The sequence below is a fragment of the Protopterus annectens genome, chromosome 5.part1, assembly GCF_019279795.1.
Source record: "Protopterus annectens isolate FY-2018-M chromosome 5.part1, PAN1.0, whole genome shotgun sequence".
NCBI lineage: Eukaryota > Metazoa > Chordata > Ceratodontiformes > Protopteridae > Protopterus > Protopterus annectens.
Window position 1 is genome coordinate 705,787,053 of NC_056736.1, and position 26,873 is coordinate 705,813,925.

At 39.5% G+C, this 26,873-nt stretch overlaps 1 protein-coding gene across 9 annotated transcripts in view; it reads left to right on the plus strand.

Annotated features, from left to right (window-relative positions):
* SUPT20H (SPT20 homolog, SAGA complex component) overlaps nt 1–26,873 on the plus strand; it is a 991,190-nt gene that overhangs the window by 724,598 nt on the left and 239,719 nt on the right. For all 9 annotated transcript variants that reach the window (XM_044073324.1, XM_044073326.1, XM_044073328.1 and 6 more), the window contains one exon: nt 11,988–12,093. In XM_044073324.1, coding sequence (XP_043929259.1) covers nt 11,988–12,093 — 106 coding nt within the window. The remainder of the gene's footprint in view (nt 1–11,987; nt 12,094–26,873) is intronic.

Below are 26,873 nucleotides of genomic sequence, written 5' to 3' on the forward strand. Positions count from 1 at the left end.
ATTATATATTTTATGTCTAGATTTACTAAAATCATACATTAACTATTGTGTGTTTTGTTTTGCTGTTGCTTAGTTATTGGAGAGACCACAAGCTGTAATGCTTATTCTAATTATTAGCTCCTTCCAAGCATGTTTATACAGCCCATAGACTTTAAATTATGAGACCCTTCTAGTTTTTTATTTGTTATAAGTATATTTCCATCCTTACATACACACACATCAGTACTTCAAGCACGGGCAACAATGCCCATCCAGTTTTGCCAGAATATCATTCACTAGATGTTCATCGTGCATACAGCTGCAGTCATAACAGATGGGTTATCCTGCCGTCAGGCGGGTCCTCGGTCGGCCGAATTCCAAAGTCTAGGTCCGGCATCAGTTGTCGTCGCTTCTTCCCTGACGTCAGTACGGCAGGGGTATAAAAGAACCAGCCGACGCCATTTTCTTCAGTCTTTCTTGCCGCGCGGTGCCCGAAGCAGAAGCAGTTCGCAAGTGCCGGTCGGCCAGCTCCTGAGATTTACGAAAATTTTTCAGCCGAAGTCCTCTTGAAAGCTAAGTACCCCGTTGGGGAAACTTTTCTTGCCTCAGACCGATGTCAGACAAAGTTAATAATTGCATTTCATGTGGGAAGCAAATACCGCATAAGGATTTCCATTCCTTCTGCATTCGTTGCTTAGGCCCAGACCACGACGTCTCGGCCTGTCGTTTTTGTGCTAAATTCAACAAACGCTCTATTAAGCGTCGGGTGGAGTTCGCCCAACACTATTTTGGTAAAAAATTTAATTACATTATGTCGTCGGATACTCCGACTCCAGTTTTGAGTAAAAGACGCAAAGATAAGGATCGACATACGAGGTCCGCGACTTCTACCGACACCACGCTAAAGCCGGCTACAGGTGCTCCGGTTCTCAGCGAGGTGCCTACGCAGCCCCTGAGTACCGATGACGCTTCTTTAGCGGTGTCTTCTGTGCCCGAGGTCGCAGGCTCCTTGGCCCCCACTCCGACTACAGATACTGACGCCACTCTTGGCGGGGAAACTCAGAGTTTAGACAGGCCTGCCACCTCTCAAGGTGTCTTCAGGCCTTCCTCTTTTTCCATTAAGGCTTTCACAAAATCTAAAGCAGCCATGAAAACTAAACGATAAGCTCCACAGAGCCCCTCTCAAGGCCCCATGCGTAAAAAACAGATGCTCAAAATGGCTGAGGATTTGATTACTCTTATCAGGGGTTCTCAACCCCCCTCGGACAAAAGGCCCAGATTGGAGGAAGACTACCCTTCCTCAGACCAAGCCTCTATTACCTCAGAACATTCTGAGGACCAGGAATACTTATATTCCCCTTTTGAAGATTCTGATGCTGAGGAGTCCATTCCCTCGGTCTCCCCCCCCTGAGGACTATTCTTTTGGGGAAACCTTACATACTTTGAGGGAACACTTTCACTGGGAAGGCCAAGATTACTCTGATTCCAAGAAAAGGCTCAGGGATTTTCTCTTGCTCCCTCAGCACAGGCCTCTGGCTATCCCCCCTGTCTTGGATATATTAGATGATGTGTACACAGAAGCCAGCCTCAACCCAGATTCTTTACCTCCAGCTCCTGTTAAACCTGACAGGTATTACCGGGTTCCTGATTCACACCAATTCCTATACAAAAGCCATGCTGCTCACCCAGAAACTATTTCACAGGGTCCCAAGGGAATTAAGGCATCTACTGCCAAAAACCCATTACCTTCAGAGAGAGATTCCAGAGCTTTAGAAAGGTGGGGGAAAAAGGTATACACCTCGGCCACTTTAACCATGAGGGCATTAAACTGTGTCAGTTCCATATGTTAAAGTATCAACAGTTTTTGTTATCTCAGTTGAAAAGCAAAATGACACAACCTGAACGACCAGATTTAAATGAGTTGCAGGATTTGTTGCATAGTGCAGAGCAAGTGGGTAAACATACCTTGCAATGTGGTTTTGATGCTTTAGAGGCCTCATGTAGAGCTGCTGTTACAGGGTCTGTCATACGTAGACATGCTTGGCTCAAAGAGCAAACCTTACCAGATCATGTCAAAGCTAAATTACTAGATGCACCTCTTCAAAAAGATGTATTGTTTGGTGTTAAAGCTGAGGAGGTACTAAAGAAAATGGAGGAAAAGGCAAGATCAATGCAAACAGTGAAAGATTTCCTACAGGTACAACCTCCACGTTTCAGCAGAAACTGGCCTTCAAAAAATTGGTCCTTTCCAGCCACAGACAGACCTCAAAGAGGTAGATACAGGCGCCCGAGGGGTAGAGGGCAATCTCAAGGATCATTTAGAGCCAGACAATGGCAGGCACCTACACCAAGAGGTGGAGAAGATAGATCACAGTCATTCAGAAAGCAGACACAATGACTTTCCCCTTTGCATGCCAAGCAAAGCTTTAATGGCAGCACCTTTAGGCGGAAAACTGGCATTATTTTAAAAAAATTGGCATATTGTCACAAAAGACAAATGGATCCTGGACATTATAGACAGAGGCTACAGATTCCACTTTCACACCCTTCCAAAAATGAGAGGCATGCCAAACCTGCCACAAAATCAAAGGGCAGAGGGCACAAAAACACATTTCAGCTCTCATGGACATGAAAGCTATTCAAGAGGTACCTGCAAAAGAACAGGGTCAAGGTTTTTATTCCAGACTATTCCTGGTACCAAGGAAGGACAAAGATTGGAGACCTATTTTGGACCTGTCCATCCTAAACACATATTTACTCGTACCAAAATTCAAGATGCTCACATTACAGAAGCTTCTCCCCATGCTGGGCAAGGAGTCTTGGATGGTAACATTGGACCTCAAGGAGGCATACCTGCATGTCCCTATCAAACAAGATTGCAGAACATACCTCAGATTTCTTGCAGGTTCAACCCATTACCAATTCTTTGCATTGCCCTTTGGCTTATCTACTGCGCCCAGAGTGTTTACGAAATGCCTGGCATCAGTAATTGCCTTCTGCAGACTTCAAGGGATACAAATATACCCATATCTGGACGACTGCCTGATCCAAGCGGACAGCAAGCACATACTTCTGAAACACCTGGCGTTTGTAATAAAATTGTTGAACTTTCTGGGATACACACTCAACAAAAATAAATCAAAACTAATACCCTCTCAAGCAATAATTTTCCTGGGTGCCAGCTTGAATACAAACACCCAGATGGCCTACCTCACGCCAGAGAAGCAAGGGCAGCTATCTCAATACTTCAGAAAAATGGCAACCTTCACCAGGCTGACTGCAAGGAAAGTCCTGCAGGCTCTGGGATTCATGGCATCTTGCATCCTGCTGATCCCATGTGCAAAGCTGCATATGAGGAAACTTCAATGGTACCTAAAAAACTTATGGTCTCAACACAGCCACAGTTTGGAAACAATTATACCACTTATTCCATGTCTTCAAAAGGAATTTCTGTGGTGGGCTCAAGCATGCCAAAGAAACATAGGTCTCCCCTTCTGCATGCCTCAAGCAAATCAAATCATCACAACAGACGCCTCGGACTACGCCTGGGGGGCGCACATGACAGATCAGTGCATTCAGGGCAAATGGTCCCAAAAAGAGAAGCACCTACACATCAATCAAAAGGAAATGCTAGCAGTACAAAATGCTATTATGGCCTTCAAAGACCTACTGCATCCAGGCCAGCTATTGATAAGGACAGACAACACCACAGTGATGTGGTACATAAACAAACGGGGAGGAACTCATTCATACCCCCTGTGCAGACTAGCCATGTCCCTTTGGAACACAGCTCTGGAATTGCAAATCCAACTTCAAGCACAATTCCTGCCAGGGAAGGAAAACACGCTGGCAGACAACCTAAGCAGAAATATGACAGATCCACACGAATGGAAGTTGCATCCTCAAGTTTTCGCAAAGATAATTCAGGCATGGGGACGGCCAGACATAGATCTCTTTGCTACACACAGAAATTACCAACTGAAAAAATTTTGCTCAACTATCATCCACAGGCCTGGAAAGTGGACACACTTTCTTTCAATTGGACAACATTGACAGTCTATGCCTTTTCACCTCTTCCTCTGCTGCCCAAAGTTCTATTAAAAGCCAGAGCAGAGAGGCCAAAGATGATTCTCATTGCTCCAGACTGGCCAAGACAACACTGGTATCCACTCCTGAAGAGCCTGACGCATTCCCCACCATGGATCCTGCCTCTAGTGCCTCTTGTGTTGACCCACACAACTTCAAAACTCTTCACAGTCAGCTGAAAACCCTCAATCTAGCCGCATGGAGAATTCCTTGATTTCCCAACAGACCTTCCTCTCTAAGGAGGTGCAGGATGTCATCTTGGAGGCCAGAAGACCTTCTACTAGAAAAGCCTACTCCGCCAAATGGAAATGGTTTTGTGCATGGAATCAGAAAAAGGGCCAGAATCCTTGGGTACTAAATTTACCTCAAATATTACAGTACCTAGCTGAGATGTTAAACAGTGGACTTTCCTTCTCCTCCATCAAGATTCATGCTTCAGCGATTTCTGCACAATACAACACTGATCCTCCTTTATTCTCTCATCCTCTCTTAAGGCAGTTCCTCAGAGGGGCTAAGAATGTAAAACCCCCAAGGAAACCACCAGTACCTGCTTGGGACCTCAACTTCATTTTAGAAAAACTGACCCTGCCTCCATTTGAGCCAGCTGCTTCAACAGAACTGCAATATTTGTCATGGAAAACAGCCTTCCTTCTGGCTATCACCTCAGCACGCAGGGTTTTGGAACTACAAGCCCTCATGGCTGTGCAACCTTTCATCATTTTCCATCAGGACAGAGTTTCCTTATGAACCAACCCTTCCTTTATGCCAAAGGTAGTATCCAGTGTAGCCTTGAATCAGACTATCCACTTACCTACCTTTTATCCTAACCCACAAAACAAAGGGGAAAGACTACTACATTCCTTGGACATTCACAGACAACTTCGTTATTATTTGGACAGGACAAAGCCATTCAGAAAATCAGAGCAACTCTTTGTGTCCTATGCTACAGGTGCTCAAGGAAAGGCTATTTCCAAACAGACTATCTCAAAATGGATAGCCCACTGCATACGCTTTTGTTACTCATTTCATGGAAAAACTGTACCTACAAGCATCAGATCTCACTCCACAAGGGCCACAGCTACCTCTGCAGCTTTCCTCAGGGGGGTTCCTACCAAGGATATTTTGGAAGCAGCCACTTGGAGTTCTGTGCACACTTTCTCCAAGCACTATCACCTTCCACTATACTCTAAATCTAGAGCGGGCTTTGCCACAGCTGTCTTGCAGGGCATCCTTGCTCCTCCTAGTTCCACTTAGTGCCTGCCACCCCTTTTTAGCTTTGGGATTCTACCCATCTGTTATGACTGCAGCTGTATGCACGATGAACATAGTACAGTTTTGTACCTACCATAAATGTAGATGTTCGCGTGCTAATACAGCTGCAGTCCAGGTTTCCCTCCCTCCATCCCCTCTTGGGACAGGCCTTATGACAAACACCTCCTCATATAACCTGATTGGGGTATTCTTTTATGGTGTATTTGCTTGCAAACTACTGTTTTTTGATTATATTACATTGCATTATTACATAAGTTTGTGTTGCCTTCCTTCTGGGGGCACCTGACATCTGGGGCAAGAAAAACTGAAGTAAATGGCGTCGGCTGGTTATTTTATACCCCTGCCGCACTGACATCAGGGAAGAAGCGACGACAACCAACGCCGGACCTAGACTTTGGAATTCGGCCGACCGAGGACCCGCCTGACGGCAGGATAACCCATCTGTTATGACTGCAGCTGTATTAGCACTCGAACATCTACATTTATGGTAGGTACAAAACTGTACTTTCATATGATATGTTTCCAGGCTGTTCTTAAAATATACGAAAGAAGGCACCACCAACCAGGAATGAACACGAACAAATGAAAGGATCCAAAAACAGTTTATTCCACAAACGCTAGTACTGTTACAACACGTTTTCGTCATCAACTTCCTCAGTGAATGAAAAGCAACCACTAACAACCCTATATATACACAAACCTACAAACATCAATTAAATCAAAAAATCAATTCTTAAAAACAATTAATCAATTAGTTAATTATTCTAAAATAAACATTTTCACAAAGTAAAAACTTGTATATTTAATAATTTAATTAAAACCACATCTAATAGTCACACCAATTTTAGAATTCATCCAAAACTTTTAATAAATAACAAATAAAATAAAATAAGAATAAAAACATTTGATTCAGACAATCTTTTAACTTGTAATATACTGTGTATGTCTCCATCAAGTGGTGAAACTGAATATGGCATTTAAATTAAATAGTTGTAAAAAATGTATGTACATAATCTGTATAAAAGCTTATAAAAATGAGTTTAAATGATCATTTTGAATTGACTTTAAATGAATGTTTTCATTACATCCTATATGTATTAAATTAATGAAACAACTTGTAATATACTGTGTATGTCTCCATCAAGTGGTGAAACTGAATATGGCATTTAAATTAAATAGTTGTAAAAAATGTATGTACATAATCTGTATAAAAGCTTATAAAAATGAGTTTAAATGATCATTTTGAATTGACTTTAAATGAATGTTTTCACTACATCCTATATGTATTAAATTAATGAAACAACGATAGAAGTTAAAGTTTAGCAGATCTAATTTTAAGTAGAGGTGCAAGAGATACCATTTCATTAAGACCCGGTGGTCTACTAGAATCCAACACAAGTTGCCAGTAAAGTTCCCTATACTCAACAAGTGTTTCCCGCATACCACCCCTTGGACTCATCGCAACCACTTCCAAAATTAAAAATTGAAAGCCAGATGTTTTACAAGTGGTGGTGTGCTTGTATAGTGCATTTTTCTCATTTTTTGTTCTTATTTCATATAGATGCTCGTAGATCCTCTGCTTTAACTTCCTTTCGCTTTTCCCAATGTAAAATGATTCACATACCTTACAAGTTGCTATGTAAACAATCCCTTTGGTGTTACAGTTAGCATAAGTATTCAACATTAATTTCCTTTTCCTAGAATTTAAATAAATAAAGTCTCCTGTTGATAAAAATGTACAATAATTGCAACACCCACATTTGTATAAACCCTTCTTCTCTTTTTTACCACTCAATATATTACCTTGATCTGAACCCCTCTCTAATATATTTTTAATGGTGTTTCCTTTTCTATATATGTAAACCAATTCTTTTTCAAAAATATACTTCAAGTCTGAAATTTTCGAAAAGTTGCTCCATTCCTTATCAAAGATTTTCTTGATGCCTCTAGAATTACCGTCATACGTTGTAATCAAACTAGATGTGTAATCTTCTTTTGGTTTGTTTACTTCTTTTATTCCGTCCAAGATTTGAGTTTTACCTAAAATAGGGGCAAATCTATCATTTCTGTTTTTACACACTTCTGAAATTTTATCAAAAAATTCCCCTGGATATCCTCTGTTTAAAAACAGTTCTCTAAGTGTTCTTACCTCACTTAAAAACACCTCATCTTCAGAGGTCATCCTGCTTAACCGTACTTACTGTCCCTTTACCACCCCTTTTTTCTGATGTGGTGGATGGGAACTAGTATAGTACAAATAAGAGTTAGAAAAGGTTTCTTTCCTGTAAACCTTAGATGCAAAGTGACCATTGTTTTTGGTAATGTGAACATCAAGGTAAGTTAGTTCATGTTGATTAAAATTGAAAGTAAACTCAAGAAAATCTAGTGTTGTTCACATATTCTACTAACTTGTCAAAGTTTTCATGTTCGCCAATCCACAAAAAACATAAATCGTCCAGAAATCGACCATATAAAATCCAATAACCCTGGTAGGGTGAATTCAAAAGGTATTTATTTTCCCAGTAAATTATAATAATGTTGGCATATGTGGGAGCACAATGTGCCCCCATGGCCTACTCCCTTTTCTTGTTTAAAATATTCACCCTGAAAGTATATGTAATTATTTTTCAAGACCGTTTCCATAAAAGAAGTAAACAAACCAAAAGAAGATTACACATCTAGTTTGATTACAATGTATGACGGTAATTCTAGAGGCATCAAGAAAATCTTTGATAAGGAATGGAACAACTTTTCAAAAATTTCAGACTTGAAGTATATTTTTGAAAGAATTGGTTTACATATATAGAAAAGGCAACACCATTAAAAATATATTAGAGAGGGGTTCAGATCAAGGTAATATATTGAGTGGTAAAAAAGAGAAGAAGGGTTTATATAAATGTGGGTGTTGCAATTATTGTACATTTTTATCAACAGGAGACTTTATTTATTTAAATTCTAGGAAAAGGAAATTAATGTTGAATACTTATGCTAACTGTAACACCAAAGGGATTGTTTACATAGCAACTTGTAAGGTATGTGAATCATTTTACATTGGGAAAAGCGAAAGGAAGTTAAAGCAGAGGATCTACGAGCATCTATATGAAATAAGAACAAAAAATGAGAAAAATGCACTATACAAGCACACCACCACTTGTAAAACATCTGGCTTTCAATTTTTTATTTTGGAAGTGGTTGCGATGAGTCCAAGGGGTGGTATGTGGGAAACACTTGTTGAGTATAGGGAACTTTACTGACAACTTGTGTTGGATTCTAGTAGACCTCCGGGTCTTAATGAAATGGGTATCTCTTGCACCTGTACTTAAAATTAGATCTGCTAAACTTTAACTTCTATCGTTGTTTCATTAATTTAATACATATAGGATGTAGTGAAAACATTCATTTAAAGTCAATTCAAAATGATCATTTAAACTCATTTTTATAAGCTTTTATACAGATTACGTACATACATTTTTTACTATTTAATTTAAATGCCATATTCAGTTTCACCACTTGATGGAGACCTACACAGTATATTACAAGTTAAAAGATTGTCTGAATCAAATGTTTTTATTCTTATTTTATTTTATTTTATTTTATTTGTTATTTATTAAAAGTTTTGGATGAATTCTAAAATTGGTGTGACTATTAGATGTGGTTTTAATTAAATTATTAAATATACGAGTTTTTACTTTGTGAAAATGTTTATTTTAGAATAATTAACTAATTGATTATTTGTTTTTAAGAATTGATTTATTGATTTAATTGATGTTTGTAGGTTTGTGTATATATAGGGTTGTTAGTGGTTGCTTTTCATTCGCTGAGGAAGTTGATGACGAAAACGTGTTGTAACAGTACTTGCGTTTGTGGAATAAACTGTTTTTGGATCCTTTCATTTGTTCGTGTTCATTCCTGGTTGATGGTGCCTTCTTTCGTTTCTTTGTTGTTTTTGCACCATTGGTCCCTGCTTTTGGTTATTAGCTGTTCTTAAAATATCCAAACCAATATTTGTCCTGTTCCATTTTACCAGCCTGTTCCATGCAGTGACCATTCTGCCAGTGAACCACTCAACACACCTTCCACTCCCAAAGATATTTCCACGAAGGAAATCCAAGGACTCTCTAGCACTTCCTGGCAACCCCAAACACCCCTAGAATCAGCTATTCCCATATGCCCAATACATCCGAGCAAGCTCACCTCCCAGACCACTACAAAGGGTACTGCACAAGACCAAGTGCTCTTAGTCTTTCACAATAACTCAGACTTCCACTCTTATGTAAGTTCTTAATGTGTTTGGACCAAAATACATTTTAAATATAAAATTGCGCTCATTATTTATTTATTTTTTTTATCAAGAATCAACTTAATGAGCTAAATGAAGTATTGGAAGACCATCAATACATGTACATGTGGTTTCAAACAGCCCCTTTTATTTTTAAACCAAAAACTTTGTTGACGAGAATCATCTCGGAGGCTCCTCAGAGCCGTTAAGCATTATCGTCACTCTCTCCATTACCATAGTAACCTGGGAGCGTCTGTTTCGGGTAGTGTGTCTGTGTACTGCATACCAGAGACTCGTGATGCACCTGAAGCAAAGCTTCACTTCACTGCAACTTCAAGCCCAAATTCCCTCCCTTTCAGTGAGGCAGCAGCCAGGAAATGAACGTAGGGCAAACAGATAAAAAAAAAAAAAAAGCTCCCAGCAAGCCGCCACAACAAGAGATAACACATTCTTCCAGCCTTCCCACCTCTCACTCAACAGATGTATAAACAAACTATTTTCTGCCAAAATATCCCAAGTCAAAGTTTTATCCAACCCCTTACCGTGGATCTAGGCTGAAACACCAAATGTCTCTTCCTAGTACAGAAGCATCAGTAAACCTCAATCACAAGCCACAACCCACAGCTTCCCAGAGACGAAAACAGCAACATACAACAGCTGCCAGACACACCTGTATCCACACACACCATGTCAGGCTTAATCAAACAGCTCTCGAAGCTATGATACCTGCCATAATTGATATTAACTATGTTTAGACAGAATAATAATGACATTTGTACTAGCTGCCAGACACAGCTGCATCCACACACACCATATCAGGATTGTTCAAACAGCACTCGTAGCTGTGATACCGGCCATAATTCATATTTACTATATTTAGACAGAATAATGATGACATTTGTACTAAGAGTTTGCTACTATTATTTAACCAGGGTATACATGACATTTCTAAAGTTATACTTTAACCGAAGAAGGCATTAGTCTCCATGACATCATTTTTTTTTTCAAAACACTCTACTGTTACTGCTATTATATATGATGCTAATTTGTTACATTTGAGTCTGAACTCTGAATGGTACCTTGTTGAATTGAATTAGTTAATTAATTACTTAAATTATTATAAGTAAAATCAATGAAAAATGAACAAGATAAGTATTCATTGAGTTCAAGTAGGGGAATAGAAACTTCTATGTTTGTTTATATGTTGCTTTGTACAGCTATCTTGGAATCAGTTTTTTTCTTCTTTCTAGCACCAGTCCAAGGATTTGTTTCTTTTATTCTTTTAAGAGTAGGGGCCATCCATTCCATTTCTCCTAGTATAAGACACTAAGCTGTTGTTTTTGATGACTATAGTAGCTTCTTCTAAGTCATTAAATGTTCTCATCTCATTGGCAAAATTTTTTTTTCTTGGCTGGAAAGGCCAGCTGTGCTTAATTGTTTTGTTTCAACAGTTTTATTATTGGTCAGACTTTTTTCCTTTGTTCTAGTATTCTGGAAGAATAATCATTGTCAAACCTTATCAGGCTTTGATTGTATTTTAAGGGTGATTTTCTCCAAGCAGATTTTAATATTTGTCCCTTGTCCAGAAATAAAAGAAATGTTATAATTATGAATCTAGGTGGAGTATTTGTTAAGTTAGAAGCAGGTTTCCTCAGAGCTCTATGTGCCCTTTCAATTCCAAATGAAAGTCCCTCTTTCAAGTCTAAAAATTCAGAAATCCAGTTCGTTAAGAATGAAATGATGCCTTCTCCTTCACTGTTTTCAGGCAGACCAAAGATCCTTATGTTGTTTCTCCTTTCCCTGTTTTCTAAGTCATCTGTTTTGTTAAGCACCCATGTATTCTGTTTAAGCAGAAATTCTTTTTGGAATTCTTCCTCTTTGAGTCTCCCTTCCATGTCATTTAGAGAAGTTTCTATATTTGTTATTTTTGTATGGTGTTGCTGTAATAGTTCCTTAAGAGTATCAGTCTGTTTTTGAGAATTTAATTTGAGGTTTTCTAAGTCACTTTTAAAGCCATCCATCTTCAAAGATAGCTCCTGTAAGGTAGATGTCATCAATTGCAGTTCTTTTTTCAAAGCAGCATCTGGATGAGAGTTCCTTGAGTTGTTCATATTCAGTGACTCAATATATCTCCAAGTTAGTTACCTGACAGGAAAACTTTTGTATATCTCCACCAAAATTGATATTTATGTAGTTTAGTAGTTTATCTACAGATTTCTGATGTTTTAAACTCGCAAATAATAAAATGTTCGTATATTATTATACTAGTTTATAGAGCTCTCAGAATTCACTGCTCTCAGTTGGCCATCTAGGCTCCGCCCCCCATAATATGAGATTTTGATGTGTTCCAGTGTGCTGCTTTGTTTTACAGGACTTGGAGAGTTTTTCTTCACTTCAGTCATCTTTGTTGGGGAAGAATATTCAGCACAGAGGTGCTCCAGTAAAGCTTCCTTCAAGTTCAGGCGGCAGTCCTTTGGGTAAGCATCTCTGTATTAGTGTCTGAAGTATATCTGTTATATTCAGTCCACTGTAACAGTACCATCCTGTTTAGAGAGTATATGTGAATGAAGGTTACAAGGGACCTGATGGTATTGATAGTGAAGTCTCAGAAAGCAGCTTAATGTCATTATGAGCTTAGTTTTACTTCTGTTGTATTTGCTGTTCTTAAATTACTCCAGTGAATGTTAGTGTATATTGATTTTGATGAAAGTGAAACCCACTACCCTAACAGAATTATACTGCAGACTTTCTTACTGTTGTCCAATAAATACATCCTATGATGCTTTATGAATGAGTTTCCACACAGAAACAGCCCAAGCCGTATGAAGAATGAGACTTTTTTCTTCATGTTCTAAGCTTTCTTCGTGTTCTAAGCTGCAGCTTATATGCCAAATGCTGTTTTATTGGTTATGTAACATGACATTTCTCTCTCTCTCTCCCGGTTATAAATAGTTTGAGACTGTCTAAGCTGCAGCTTATATTCTAAGTGCTATTTTACTGGTTGTGTAGCATGACATTTCTCTCTCTCTCTCCCTGCTATAAATAGTTTGAGACAGTATTGCATCTGTTCTCCCGGTTTCTTTACTAAGCCCCCACCTGAATGCATTTTAACTGTGTCTCATTCTTGCAGTCATTAGTTTTGTAGGATCATCAAGGCATTCTCATCTTGCAGGACTTTTTTCTTTTGAACAGACTGCCAGCAGGTGAAGTTCCTCCGGGTAGTATGTTTACAACTGGCCTTTTGCTCCATAAAATTTCTCATTGTGGGTGGAAGGCTGTTTGGGAGATGCTCAGACATTTTGTTGCAATTCATTGTGAATACTACAGATCAGGCTTGTGTCATTTTATTATTGGTAGAAAATTATTCTTGCTACACTGTTGTGGCTGAAAACATTGTGGATACAGGGCCTCAGGTGCCTGGCAGTAGAGGAAACTATCCCTGTACAAAGACAAGAGGAAACTATCCCTGTACAAAGACAAGATCAGAAGAGTTTTTTGTAGGCTTGGGTGGCATTTTTTGTATAGTCACGCTAATTGCTCCCCAAGATCCAATTGGATCTTCTGCTAAAGATCTAAGAAGGGATAAAGGCTGCCATATAGCCTTCCATTAAACAGGTGTATTTTGCCAAGTACAAGAGGTTCTGTATCTGGGTGAAGAAACTTCATGTCACTTCGTTTCTCAGGTTGTAAGTTTGTAACTGATTCTTAGTTTTTTCATCTTATGACCCAGTTGACTGAGTCACATTCAGTATAGCAAATTCAACTGAGTAGCTCATCTTTATGTTGGGGGTTTGTCCTTGTATCCCCTATGCAGAAGGCTGAGTGTTCTCACCTCTTTGCTAATGTAAGTAACGTCATCCTCATAGGCTTTGGTATACTGGGTCACAGCAAAGCAATTGTTTAAGAAAGCCTGGCTTTGTGGTGCAGAGGGATGGCGCCATGACTGTTACCCAGATCAAGCTTCAATTAGCAGCCCCAGTGGTAGAGGAGCTAGGCCAAAAGGGGGAGACGTGAAGAAGCATGTCCTGCTTGCCTTTCCTGAAGGGATGGATGGGTTGCAGTCTTTTGGCAGGTACGCAGGGTAATGTGTGATTTCACTTATGGAAACTAAAGAAACCCATCACCCATGCCTGAGGATGACAGGGACAGGGCTGCGGAAGTGAGGCATAATCAATATTAACAAGCCCGTTGCATGCCTCCTTGCCATATCTATGGTGGCTTTTACCTCACAAGTGGCTAAGCACAGCATAATATGCAGCTGTGATGCTGTAGAACTTTCCTCCTGAGCAGTTGCTACAGGTTCTGTTATAAGGAGCTGTAGCATGGTTACACCTCTTGCTTCATCTCAACTTCATTGGAGCCCTACTTCAAGAAGCCCAGAAAGGAATGAACTCAAGACCTAGTTTTCCTAGGCTGCAGACTAGACACCAAACTCACACAGGCCTGTTTATCATCGGATAAGGTACAGAGTCTATCCGGATACTTCCATTCTCTTCCTCTTCAGACTTGCACAGCAAGAGAAATTCTCAGAACATTGAGGTTCTTCGCCACAACCATACTCATGGCTTCCTTCACCACACTCCATATGAGAAAGATCCAGTGGTAACTGAAATATATCTGATCCCAACATTTCCATCCCTGACGCACATATTCCTCTTCAACCTTGCTAAAGCAGAAAGTCCTTTGGTGGATATCAGATAAATCTCAACCCAGGTGTGCCTTTCAAAATGCAGACACCACAACAGGAATTGCACACAGGTGGCTCAGATGATGTATGGGGGAGTGTGAACAGGCAACTTGAGAGTTCAGGACACGATGGGAGCATGTCAGTCTGAATGAAATGCAAGCACTAATCCAAGCCCTGCAGATCTCCTCCCACTTTCAGAATCTAGATCCTTTAGGAGTTCTTACAGATAACACCACTGTCATTTGGTACATATACATTGTGCGTGTGTATTTGTGTGGGGTGGGGGGCAGATCCTGTCATCTGCGCAGACTCTCTCTCTTTTGGCAGGGAGCAGTACACAAAATCAGACTTGCCTTCCAGGCAGTTTACATCCCCTCACAGGACAATGTCCTGGCAGACTTTCTAAGCAAATCAATGGAAGATCTCCATGAGTAGATGCTGAACAGGGAAATCCTCCTAGACACAGTTCACAAATGGGGGTTCCCACAGATGGATCCATTTGCCTTCATTGACAACAAACAGCTTCCTCTTTTTTGCACCAGGTCACACTGTCCCCAAGCTTGGAAAGTGTATGCAATGTCTTTTCCTTGAGGGGGGGGGCCTTTATGCCTTCCCCCCACTTCATATTCTCCCCAACATCTTACTAAAGATTCAGAAGCATGACCTAAAAATCCTACTGTTGACTCCTCTTTGGCCAAGGCAGCATTGGTCCCCTCCTTCTCTACCATCTAACAGGGGCCATCACAAGTTACCACTCACAGTGGATTTGCTCACACAACAGAAGTCAGTCCTTCACCCCACCCTGTCATCTCTCAACCTGACATTATGGACGATAAGATTCCGATCCCTTTTAGACATCAGTTTTCTGAGGACGTGCTGCAGGTTCTCCAGAAGGCAAGGAAACCCACTACCAGGAAATCTTACATTGCTAAATGGAAAAGATGTACTATTTGGTGGCATGCTTATAAATAGGACCCTGATGGTCTTCTCTTATTTGGGTGACCTGTTGAAATCTGGCCTAGTAAGCCACACCTCTCTACCAGTTCTGCTCACCTCCCCCTGGATCCTCCTTTTCTGTCCATACTAAAGGTGAAACAATACCTAAAAGGTGTGCTGCACCTAAAACCTCCAAGAGAAGCTATCCTGCCTGCTTGGGGCCTCAGCTTTGTTCTGGAAAAACTCTCTCTCCTTTTTGAACAGCAGCCTCTGCTTCTCTGATATTCTGTACTTGGAAAACCATACTTCTGGTAGCCTTTTACCTTTGCTAGATCAGACTCTGAGCTACAGGCCATTAGGGTAGCCCCTCCCTTCTTTGTCATAAGTATGGAGCGTCTTTAAGGGCGAATCCCTCCTTTATGCCTAAAGTGGTAAATGAACTTTCAGTCAGGCCGTACGTCTTCTTACTTTCTTTCTTAATCACAAAATAAGAGAGAGCGTATTTTGCATCTCTTGATATGCATAGACATCTCAGATTTTACTTGGATAACACTAAAGATATCTGCAAGTCTAACCAATTGTTTTTCTTTCTTTCCATTATTTCTAGTTAGGGAAACCAGTCTCTAAACAAACTATTGCCAACTGGATTTCTAAATCCATTGCCTTTTGCTATACTGTGCATGATAAACCCTTGCCTTCTCCAGCAAAAACTCATTCTTCTAGAGCAGTGGCCTCATTTAGAGCCTTTTTTTACAAGGGATTTGATGCTAAAACCATCCTAGAAACAACTTCTTTTTTTGTGCATACCCATATGGTGTGTGACAAAGCTGTGAAGACCTTTGGGCAATTACTTTATATTAATTGGACAATCATAACCTTAGAATGTATGGCATGGAGGAAGATCCTAAGGTTGAATGGAATGTCTGAAGGTGAGGAAGGGGGAGATTGCTTGGACTTCGTTAAATCAAAGAAAAGCACTCTGGGCTGGACTGGATTCACTAACCTCACTGGGAACTGAAAAAAATGTATTGGTTGCTCTTCTCTTCAGCTGATTGTGTATATGGTAAACCCCAAATAATCCTTGTTCCGCTTGTGTCTTGGTATGAAAAGGAACAGGTATCATGGCAGCTGTGGCGTTTGAAAAGACATATGGTATAAGGTTGACCAGTATAGATACATTTATGATTTTTTGAAGTTACATTGCAACAGAGATTGCAGTTTCTAGAAGTGATCAAAGAGAGCAAGAAGAGGCAAAAATGTAATCTGATTTCAGCTTCGTTAGTATATTCTGAGAGGCCATGCAGGTATTTACAAAATTAAAGTAATTCTTAGAGTTAACGTGTAATGAGGTTGAAGAAATACAGCAGTTTGTGTCCATTGACATGTCCAGCAGACAAAGAAGATGAATGAGAAGGGTAGGTTGGTTAAAATGGAAAAGGGGAGAGTATGCATATGTTTATGGTGGGTTGATGGTGGCTGGAATAGAACTGTTTATCTCCAAGATTGAATGAATGAGTTATATGCCTGTCAAGAGCTTCAAATATGTTGCACACTGAGATTAATTTTCTAAGTGTGGACTATGGATGTTTGTCTTGATGTTAGCGGGCAACACACCTTGTTTGATAAAACTACCAATTGGATTACTTTTATTGCAGATATGCATCACATTTACTGGATTTTTCAGCAAGACTGTAATAAACCAGTGACTGAGGCTGCATTTTAACATTTCTAACAGTGGTATGCGTTACTTTAAATTAAGGTAACAAATTTATATCTACACCAAAGACTGTTAGACTTTCTCATGAATTTGACTTTGCATATTAATAGTAATGTCTTTCGACTTTTCCTGGTTAGGGGTCACCACAGCAGAACTCCAGTCCGCTCATGATTGGAAGTGGATTTTTATGGTGCCGTGTTGCCAGCCAGACACCCTACCTTCAAGGAAGGCACACCCATTCATGCACGCACCTACCTGCATGCCTTTAAACAGCACTCGACTGCAGGGAGGACATGCAGACTCCACACAGAAGGCGCTCCAGCTGAGAATCGAACGGGAGAACCTCTTGCTGTGAGGCGACAACACTAACCGCTCCACCTCCGCGGCTATTGACTTTGCATATTAATATTTTATATAACTGTGTTTATTAATATTTTATATAACTGTGTTTATTTTCTCTAGTGGATTAAACAAACAGGCAGTCTGTTTCAGTTTACTTACCCTTACTAAGGAAAGGGTATGGGGTAGAATAAGAGATTGCAGAGTCATCTCCAGTAAAGCAGTGTGCCCACATCATATACCATTTGGTGGCCATAAGCAGCTGAAATTAGTGGTTTGAGAAGATTTTCTAAGGTCAGCAGAGACTAGGCTGAAGACATAGAGGTTGACTAGAACAAAAGCAGATGAATTCAAGGAAATATTCAGGGCTCTAGCACTTCAGGAAGAAGAAGATCAAATTGACGTAGTCTAGGAAGAATGGCAGTGTCTCAGAACATCATGTGCAAAGACTGTAGAACAAGTATGCAGCCGAGACAGGTATGGAAATAAGGTACATAAAGAAAGTTGGTGGTGAAATGCTGAAGTCCTGGAAGTTATCAAACAAAAGGAGGAGTGTAGGAAATGGAAAAAGACCAGGCAGTAAGGATTATTGGTTTTCTAACAGAGGCTAAAAGAGCCGTTGCAATAGCAAAGACAAAGCATCAGAGGCACTCTACCAGCTTCTGGTAAGTGACTCGGAAGATGGCACAAAGAAACGCTATCAGGTTGCAAGGGAAAGACAGAAAGATAAGGGCTATAATCAGGCACCTTTCATAAGGGATGCCAGCAGCAGCCTGCTCACCACTCCACAGGCCATCAGAGACAGATCAGAGTACTTCTAGAAGCTTCTCTATGAAGAAACCCCAACAGAAGCTACACTGCTACATACACAGCCTACAATGAAAGAGGAAGAAAAGCCCACCCAAGAACAAGTCAAAACAGCACTAAGGAAAATGAAGTTAAGGAAAGCAGCAGGCACAGATGATGTCACTGTAAATATGATGAAGGAATTGGGTGAATTTGACTTCCAAGATGGCTGCTCACTATCAGCAGTTTAATTTCAGCTCCCCCATTGTAAAATCAGTAACTGAGAAATAAGGGCCATAGATTGTTAGCTTGGATAAAATTCACTTACTGGCTACAAAGTACACTGCCTGGATGTCAGCAAAGAAAATCATTGGAGAATTTGAAAGAAAATCATCCAGAAAAGGTGAAGAGAAAATACTGGCTAAGAAGAATCCTATAGCTGCTCTTCAGCAAAAAGTAGTTCAGGCTTCAGCAATGGTACAAGAGATGGCTTCCAGTAATTTAGAGGAAAAATTAAATCCAGATGTACTCGGAGGCGATTAAAATAAATGAAACATTAAAGAAATATATATTAACTCAAATAGCAATAAGCTGGGGGAAAAAAGATGCTTTAAGTTGCTATTCGGATAAATGGATAAAACTGCAAAAATCAGCTGCTGAAATGAAGAAAAGGGTGGCAGAACATGAGGCTTTTCAAGAAGAGTATTTTCAAAAAATGGTAGACTTAGAAGACAGGAGGCAGAGAAACCTTGGTATTTTCTGTTGTACTAGATAAACTGGAAGGAACTGTATTAATTCTGTAAAAGCACAAGTAAGCAACTGGACTGGTGATCCACAGCAAGATTGATTGTATGTTCCAAACTAGGCCATTCGAAAGCAATCAGTGCCTATATTAATAAGAGGCAATTATACCAACAAAGAAAGTTGATCCTGACAAAACTTTGACAAAAGAGAAAAGTATTAAAACTTGAAGACAGCAGAGTGTCAGTAGAAAATGATTGCTCACTGTACACCAGGCTGAAGAGAAGCAAATTTATCCCAGCATTCAGGTAATGTTGTGAGGCAGGTACGGTATTTTAAGCTGTTGTATCCACCTGTCTTCAGACTATTTTTTTCTTGGGAGGGTCAGACCTTTTTTGATGAGGAACAGGCTAAGGAAGAAATTCAATAAAATGTTTATCCAACAAAAGAAGGGGTCAAATGTTTCTCATTGTCTCAAGACAGTTTGTCCGAACCCTTTCCAGTGCTCATTAAGGAAGTGGCTGAGAAAGACTGGAATTTTGTTGACTTTGTTAAACTTGTGGGTGGACTGCAAAGCATATACCACACTTTATCCCTTTAGTGTACTTCTGAATAATAATGACAAAAAGTAAATTTAAGGAAAAAATGTTCTTTTTGTTAGTATTTGCATAAAATATTTCATGATATTCATGATGTAAATTGCATGGCATATTGTAAAGCAATTTTTGTGGTGTGCCGTCGGGTATTTTAAATGTGGGAAGAGCCTTTCCAGTGACAGCTGTATATGTTAAAGATATTAAAGTAAACTAGTACTTTTTTGTTTTGAGAAATATAGGCTGTGTAGTATAATAGAAGAAAGATTGGACATAAGCAAATTTAAGCTAATATGCTGTGATCTTGGGCTGCTGGAGTGGGGGTGGTGTATAAAAGTGTACTTTTCTTGACAGGGATGGATGTCTAGATTAGTGTTCTTGGCTTAAGCTATAAACAAATTTTAATCAAAAACCTTGGAAAAAAAATATAACAAAATGAGAAAGCTTTGAAAATGCTAAGTTTCTTGCATCTGCAACGATGATGGCTTTTTTTCCATTAGCAGATGTTCTTTGTGGGAAACCGTCTGTAGCTGAAGACATGTGGCCACAGGAATTCTATACATTCTGTTCTGAGTGAAATTTACAAAGATTCCTTCGTGCATTTGCACAGTTAGCTGTTTTTTCCTCATTGCTGGCTACTTTTACATGGAGATGAACCATCTGCAAGTGCAAGGAGTTAATCTTGGGGGCTCTGAAAATTCTTTGCTGAGGGAATTTCAAACTTTATTTTTCACTGAACTTGCCATTGTACCTACAAAGTGTAAAATTATCAGACGTGAATAACGGATAGTAGCCATCCTAGTAGCTTTAATACTTTAATACATTTAATGAAATAGTGCACAGTTTAGTTTAATTTAAAGATAGCCAGTGCAGTTTTTCTTATGGCTAATGTTTTCTGAAAGCATACAAGCTGTTTTCCTATTTGTACGAGTCTGTCCATCAATCTCTAAACTAAGTGTCACTGCATTCCTAACCGAGTCTAGGAGAATTCCTATTTCCTAATAACTTAATCGATAGAGCAAGGCACAATGAAGTACATGCGCAGTCTTTCTTGTCAGGTTCGCCAAAACAGAATACTCAGAGATTGCTCCCTGTAAAATATAATATCCAAGATGGCTTGCAGATTGACCTCATCTGGTCACCTGACTCTAGGTTCTCACCGTCTCTCCCTTTGAAACTGAGATAAGAATTTAGCATAGACTGCTACAATACACATATAAATGTTATGGCAGTGCCTGAGGCTTCCCCTCTTTTTTACTGAGCTAATGAACAAAGGCTTCTTTCAGATCCACCGTCTCCAGCCCTATTCAGTACTATGGTGTGCTGTTTTAATGGTTTAACAGCTCATTTACATTTCCTTTATTTTTCTTAAAGTAAGCTAGCTGGTTAAGCTCTGCTGTCCCAGTATCCACAATTAAAACATATACGTTTAATTCGCTCACAATAATACATGTACATTTGTTTTCATTCCAGCAGGGTGCACTGTTGACGCATTTTAGCACAAGTAAACCTCACAAATACATTTCAGCACAAGCATCTGTACAAATCAATTTGACATACAAATGACATATAATTATTTACACAATCCAGCTAGCTGTTCTGGCAGAAGTCATACATCCACTGCCCTACTTCTACTGGCATGGTTGGCAGTAACTCCTATCGTCACAACTGGGAATAGTGACCATTTAACATAATGGCTACTCTGTCAATGTCTTATAATATACATGACCCTACAGGGATAGGCAAAAAGGAAAGATTATTGAATTATATTTAGAAATTCAAGAGTGCAGATAGTGATGCCGGAGACACATTTGGAAAGAAATGAGCATGTGAATTTGACAAAGATTTTTTTAGGATGGATATTCAGCATAATATTAGGGACAAAGGAAAAGGAACTAATACTGATTTTTACAAGGGCTCCAGTAGTGATAGAAAAAGGAAAAAAGACTAACGATAGATTTGTGGTAGTAAAGGGGGGTTGTTGGCAAGGGGGAGGTGGATTACTCTGGCATGTGTTTATTCCACTAAAAATGTTATTATGGAGCTTAAGTAAATTTTGGAAGAAATCTGCTTTCAGCAGGAAATATTACTTATAGGTGGAGACTTTCAAGGAGATATAGTAAAAGATGGTAGATTTTTGAAGAAATGTACAAGAATATTTGGTATGAAAGATGGGAATATAGAAGTAAGAACTCTCATACAGATTGCATATTATTCCCCAAGATACAGTAGCAAGGAGAGACTGGATAGAAATGTTTCATAGAAACATGCATAATTGAAAGCTTTGAAACGCATCCAGTAACTATCTGATTATGCACCGGTAAATCAAAGATAAAATTGTAGGATGTTTCCTTGACATTTTCCTACCTACCTGTTTAAAGGAGGAGTTTGAGTGTGTAGTGGAAATTATTTGAGATTTTTAGGGAAGATAAGAAGTAGCAGCCTGAGTGGTATAAAATGAAAATGGAGTATAAAATAGGGTAGAGCAAGAGATATAATTTAGTAGTAGGAATTATTTAGAGAGTCTGACAAAGGTTTACGAATTGCAGAATAATGGGAATTTCCTCAGAAAAAAAGCTATACAGAAAATAAGGGAGTATTTGTATAACTGGCATAAGTTTAGAAAGATTATGCATCTCTTTTGACAACTCTAAAGCACAAAAGCTTTTAACACAGTGACTTGGACAACAAAAAGAAGAACGAATTGTCACCAAACTTAGGGAGCCTATAACAACAAAAATAACCAGGGATCCTGTAGAGGTATTATTGAATTTGGAAATGTTATGAAAATTTGTATAAAGTAGACAAATGTGGAAATCAAGAAAGAGCAAGTGGTAATATTGGAAGACTTAATTATGCCGTGGTTAGAGGCAGATGAGGCTTAACTAATTAAGATAGGAAGATAAGAGATAAAAGTGGGGATGTATAATCAATCTGCAGGAAAGTTTTCAGGAATAGACAGTATTCCTGTGGAAGTTGAGGGAAGGAAGCAGTAAAGATCTGGAAGATTTTTTTAGTAGTAATTTAAAAGGAGGGGAATTGCCAGCATATTGGAAGAATCCTGTGGTAGGTGTATTACCCAAAGAGGGAAAAACCTCTATCAGATCCTGCTTCATATCAACCTATTTAAATTTTAAACCATGACTATAAACGGTTTGTCTATACTACCTAAACATATGATAAAGGTATTGCCAAATGATCAGTGTGGTCTTGTGGAGGGAAAGACAACATTTGACAACATAAATAGACCAGTGATGATACAGAGGGAAGCAGAATGTAAAAAAGTACTGCTGCTGTTAGTGGGTCTTGATTAAAAAAGCATTTTGACAGAGTAAGCTGGGATTTTTTGTTTAGGGAAGTGGAAGAATTTGCATTCCCTGATGCAGCAATAATGTTAATTAAGAGACTATGTGAAGGATCAGAGGAGAGAATTAAAGTGGGAGAATTCTTCTCCAATAAGTTGCATTTGAGCAGACGAACCAGGATGGGATGTCTTCTTTCACCTTTATTTGCTTTATATTTAGAGCCATTGGCAAAGAAAATAAGAGACTCAGACTTTCATGGATAGAATTGGTATGGTAATCAATAAAAGTTAGCTTTATTCGCAGATTGATATTTTGCACTTGATAAATCCATAAAAGGACATAGTGCTGTTTTGGAACATTTTAAGACAGTTTCAAGTCTTTCTGGAATGTAAAATTAGGGGGGAAAAAAGCCTGTAGCCGTAAATTATGTACCCACACACAAATTAGTTCCGCAATATCCATATTTATGGGAACTTGATTAGAGTTAGTGTTTAGGAGTATAGGTTTAAAAGGCTTTTGTTATGTTAGCTAAGGATATGTGGGTAGATACTAAACAAATGATAATACAAAAACTGAGAAAATGGAAGGTCTTGTTTATAGATAGTAAGATACAAGCACTGAAAATGTTTTTAGTCCCTTTAATTTTATATATAGATCAGGCATATTTTTATCAATCAGAGGAGTAGTTGTGGACAGTAATTAATAGTTGAAGGAATTTATCTGTGAGAAGAAGCAAAATTTACGTAGGATAAATAGGTCTTCCCTGTGTGGTTTAGGATTAACTGGTTTGAAGGGATGTTCTAGAGGTGTGCAGTTATGGCTCACATGCATAACAAAAGCTGAAGGTTATATTTCAGTATGGAATGCAATGATGATGATGAAGCAGGGGGTAGTTCAAGAAATAAGGAGAGAGTGGGGTTTTAGATGCAGATCTTTATGGAGAATAATAACCATATAGTCATAAAATAGCAGATGTATTCTGAGAGCTAAACCAACACAGGGCTGCTGAAGACTTTGCCAATAAGTATAACTACAAGTAGAGATACAGAAAATAGGCAAGAGGGGTCTGGAATTTACTGGAGAAAACTCACAAAAGAAACAAGTTACTGGGAGCAACTGGAGAGGGAAGAGTAATAGTGGGATTAGACTAAGTGAAGTTCAGACTGCAATTTAGATACCGACTTCTCTACCAGGGATTGATATTAAAATATAGGCAAAGAGAAAGGGACTGGGGAGTCCTAAGTGAAAGACCTGCTCTGTTACATTTTTATTGGAATCTAGAGCAGAAGCTGCTTTTCAAATGAGAGAATTAGTAGGGCATTTAAAATATATTGCATGGTGGGCGGCTGCGGCGGTGCAGCGCTTAGCGTTGGTGCCTCACAGCAAGAGGTTCTCCGGTTCGATCCTTGGCTAGGGTGCCTTCTGTGCAGCGTCTGCATGTCTTCCCTGTGGTCGCGTGGGTTTCCTCAGAGTGTTCCGGTTTCCTCCCACATCCCAAAGACATGCTGTAGATGGACTGGACACTCTAAATTGGCCCTAGGCGTGAGTGCGTGTGTGTGTGTGCCTTCTGTGGAAGGTTGGGCTGGCAACTTGACACCGTAAAACTCCACTGCCAATCATGAACGGACTGGTGATCCGCTGTGGCGACTCCTGACTGGTAAAAGCCGAAAGAAGAAGAAGAAAATATTGCATGGTGACTGTAGCAGTCAAGCAGAGCAGTTTAGAAAAGAGTGGGAAGAGAGACTGGCAAAGCACTTTGCAAGGAAACAATGAGAGGACATATATATTGCTCCTAAGTAGGCAAAGTCCAGCAGGTGTAGGATTTTTGCTTGGATGCATTTGCATAGGTAGTTTTCATACTACATGCAGATTTCAAAGACTTTCTCGGGTAGGTAGTAAATATTGGAGGTAGGTGGTGGTATGCAGAAGGAAGAGGTTACTGGGAACATGTTTTAATGGAGTGTAATTAGTTGTCAGAGTTTAAAAATTCCATGCAGAGTACTCTGTCAGAAATGGCTGTAACTAAAGAAATGATTCTTTTGAGCTGGGACACAGGATCTAAATTGCCTAGACTTAGTAAGACCTTATTAAGATTGTCTGTTGATGGCAAAGATAATTACAAGGAAGTAGAAATCAGAGTCTAAACAAACTGTATTTGAAGTACTGACTGTATTGTAAAAGAGAAAAAACTCAGCAGGATCTTAAGGAAAGGGAAGGTGCAAATGTGGGAACTATACTTGCAGAATAATGTTTAGGAGGATGAGTGAGATTTAAGGGAAGGCAGGATTGAACAATTTATGTAATGCTGTATTGATAGTTCTAAATCAGATACATTTTCTTTCTTTATAATGTATGTATGTAAATGGAAAAATGTTGATGTGGTTTCTTTTCTTTTCTATTAATGTATGTGTGCCTGATAATTTATTAAAGGTCGTTAAAATCAAAGTGTTGGATGAGTTTGGGAGAAATTGCTTCTCACGGTACTCTTAGTGGTATGAGAGAGAGGCATACCCCAGTGGAATAAGGAGCTGATTGCCAGTGTGCAAGAACAAAGGGGTTATTCTTTGCTGTGGGCAGTATAGAGAAAACAAACACAGGTGAAAGTGCAGTCCCTTCTCTATTAGCCAGATTGTGGAGACAAGGAGGAAGTAGCAATGTGGAAACCTTCTGTCCACTGTAGCTGGACTGATTGCTTATCTTTGGCAAAAGTCTGCTTTCTTTTGGCCACGTCTTAAATATCCATATGTATTTTATGTCCCCATATATGTCCCTGCATGAGACTCACGAAAGGTGGTTATGCAGCAGTGAGATGGACTAATTAGGTCAGTGCTTTGGGATGGTAAAGGAAATAGAGCCAATATGACATTCTTGTAGAATTTTTGATAGACTGTGCAGGGTCAACTTGGGGTATAAGGTTTACTTTTGTTTAGCTAACATGTTGCAACAAGTTATGCTACAGTACTTCAGATTGATCATTCTCTTTAGAGAGGGGTGCGTTGCTTTTACTTGAGTGTTTGTTATACTTTGGGCCCCTTAGTCACTTTATTGTACCAACGAAGTAATAACGAAGGTGTTGATCCATGGGACTGTTATTTTCATAGATGTAGAAACATTTGCTCCCAAAAGAGATTGCTGCTACTTTTGACTGAATACTCTGTGGGGAGAGGCTACGTCTAAAATGTATTGCTCAGTTGTGCTCATTTCTGTCAGGTAAATGTCTGTTTATTATTTATTTATTAATTTTCATTTGTTAACTGGGTAGTGTCCGACTGGGCCAGTAGCCCGTTTTCTGTGGAGACCCGGGGAGAAAAGTTCCAAGGAAGATCACAATAGTTTTTACATTTGACGTATGACTACATAATATGTAGTTATTTAAGATGTAGCCAAAAGAAAGCAGACTTTTGCCAAAGATAAGCAAGCAGTCCAGCTACAGTGGACAGAAGTTTTCCACATTGCTACTTCCTCCTTGTCTCCACAATCTGGCTAATAGATAAGGGACTGCACTTAGTGCCTTTTTTAGGTGGTGTTCCAAAGACCAAATTACCACTGTAACGGCCACAAACAAATGCAATCTGAAGGTCATGCTGCTCAACGCTAGAAGTCTAAATCTCAAAATGCACTTGCTCGAAGCACTCCTTAAAATGGAGACCATCAACATTTGTGCTGTAACAGAGACCTGGTTCAAGGCAGCAGAAAGCACCCCTGCACTATCAGGCTATAACTCATTCCACACCTTTCGGCCCCAGAACTTAGACCAAACCTCCAAAGGTGGTGGTGTGTCCATATTCATAAAGGATGCACACATCTCCAGACTGGTAGCCCAACATAACGCATCAGAGATACTTCAGGTGCAGCTAACATTGGGTAAAACAGCGATTCAAGTCGTAGCCTACTATAGGTCCCCAACCATGTCCCAAGACTCTCATTCCATGTTCCTGAGCACCCTGGAGAATATTAGGGTCCAACCTATCACTCTCTTACTAGGTGACTTCAACTACCTCTCCCTTAATTGGGTAAATTACTCATGTACCTGTACACTTGTCCAATGTTTCCTGGAGCTCATTAATTCCAATGCCCTGGACCAGCTCGTTCTTACCCCCACTAGAAGTAGCAACATCCTTGACCTGGTCATTACAAACATGGACGATCGTTG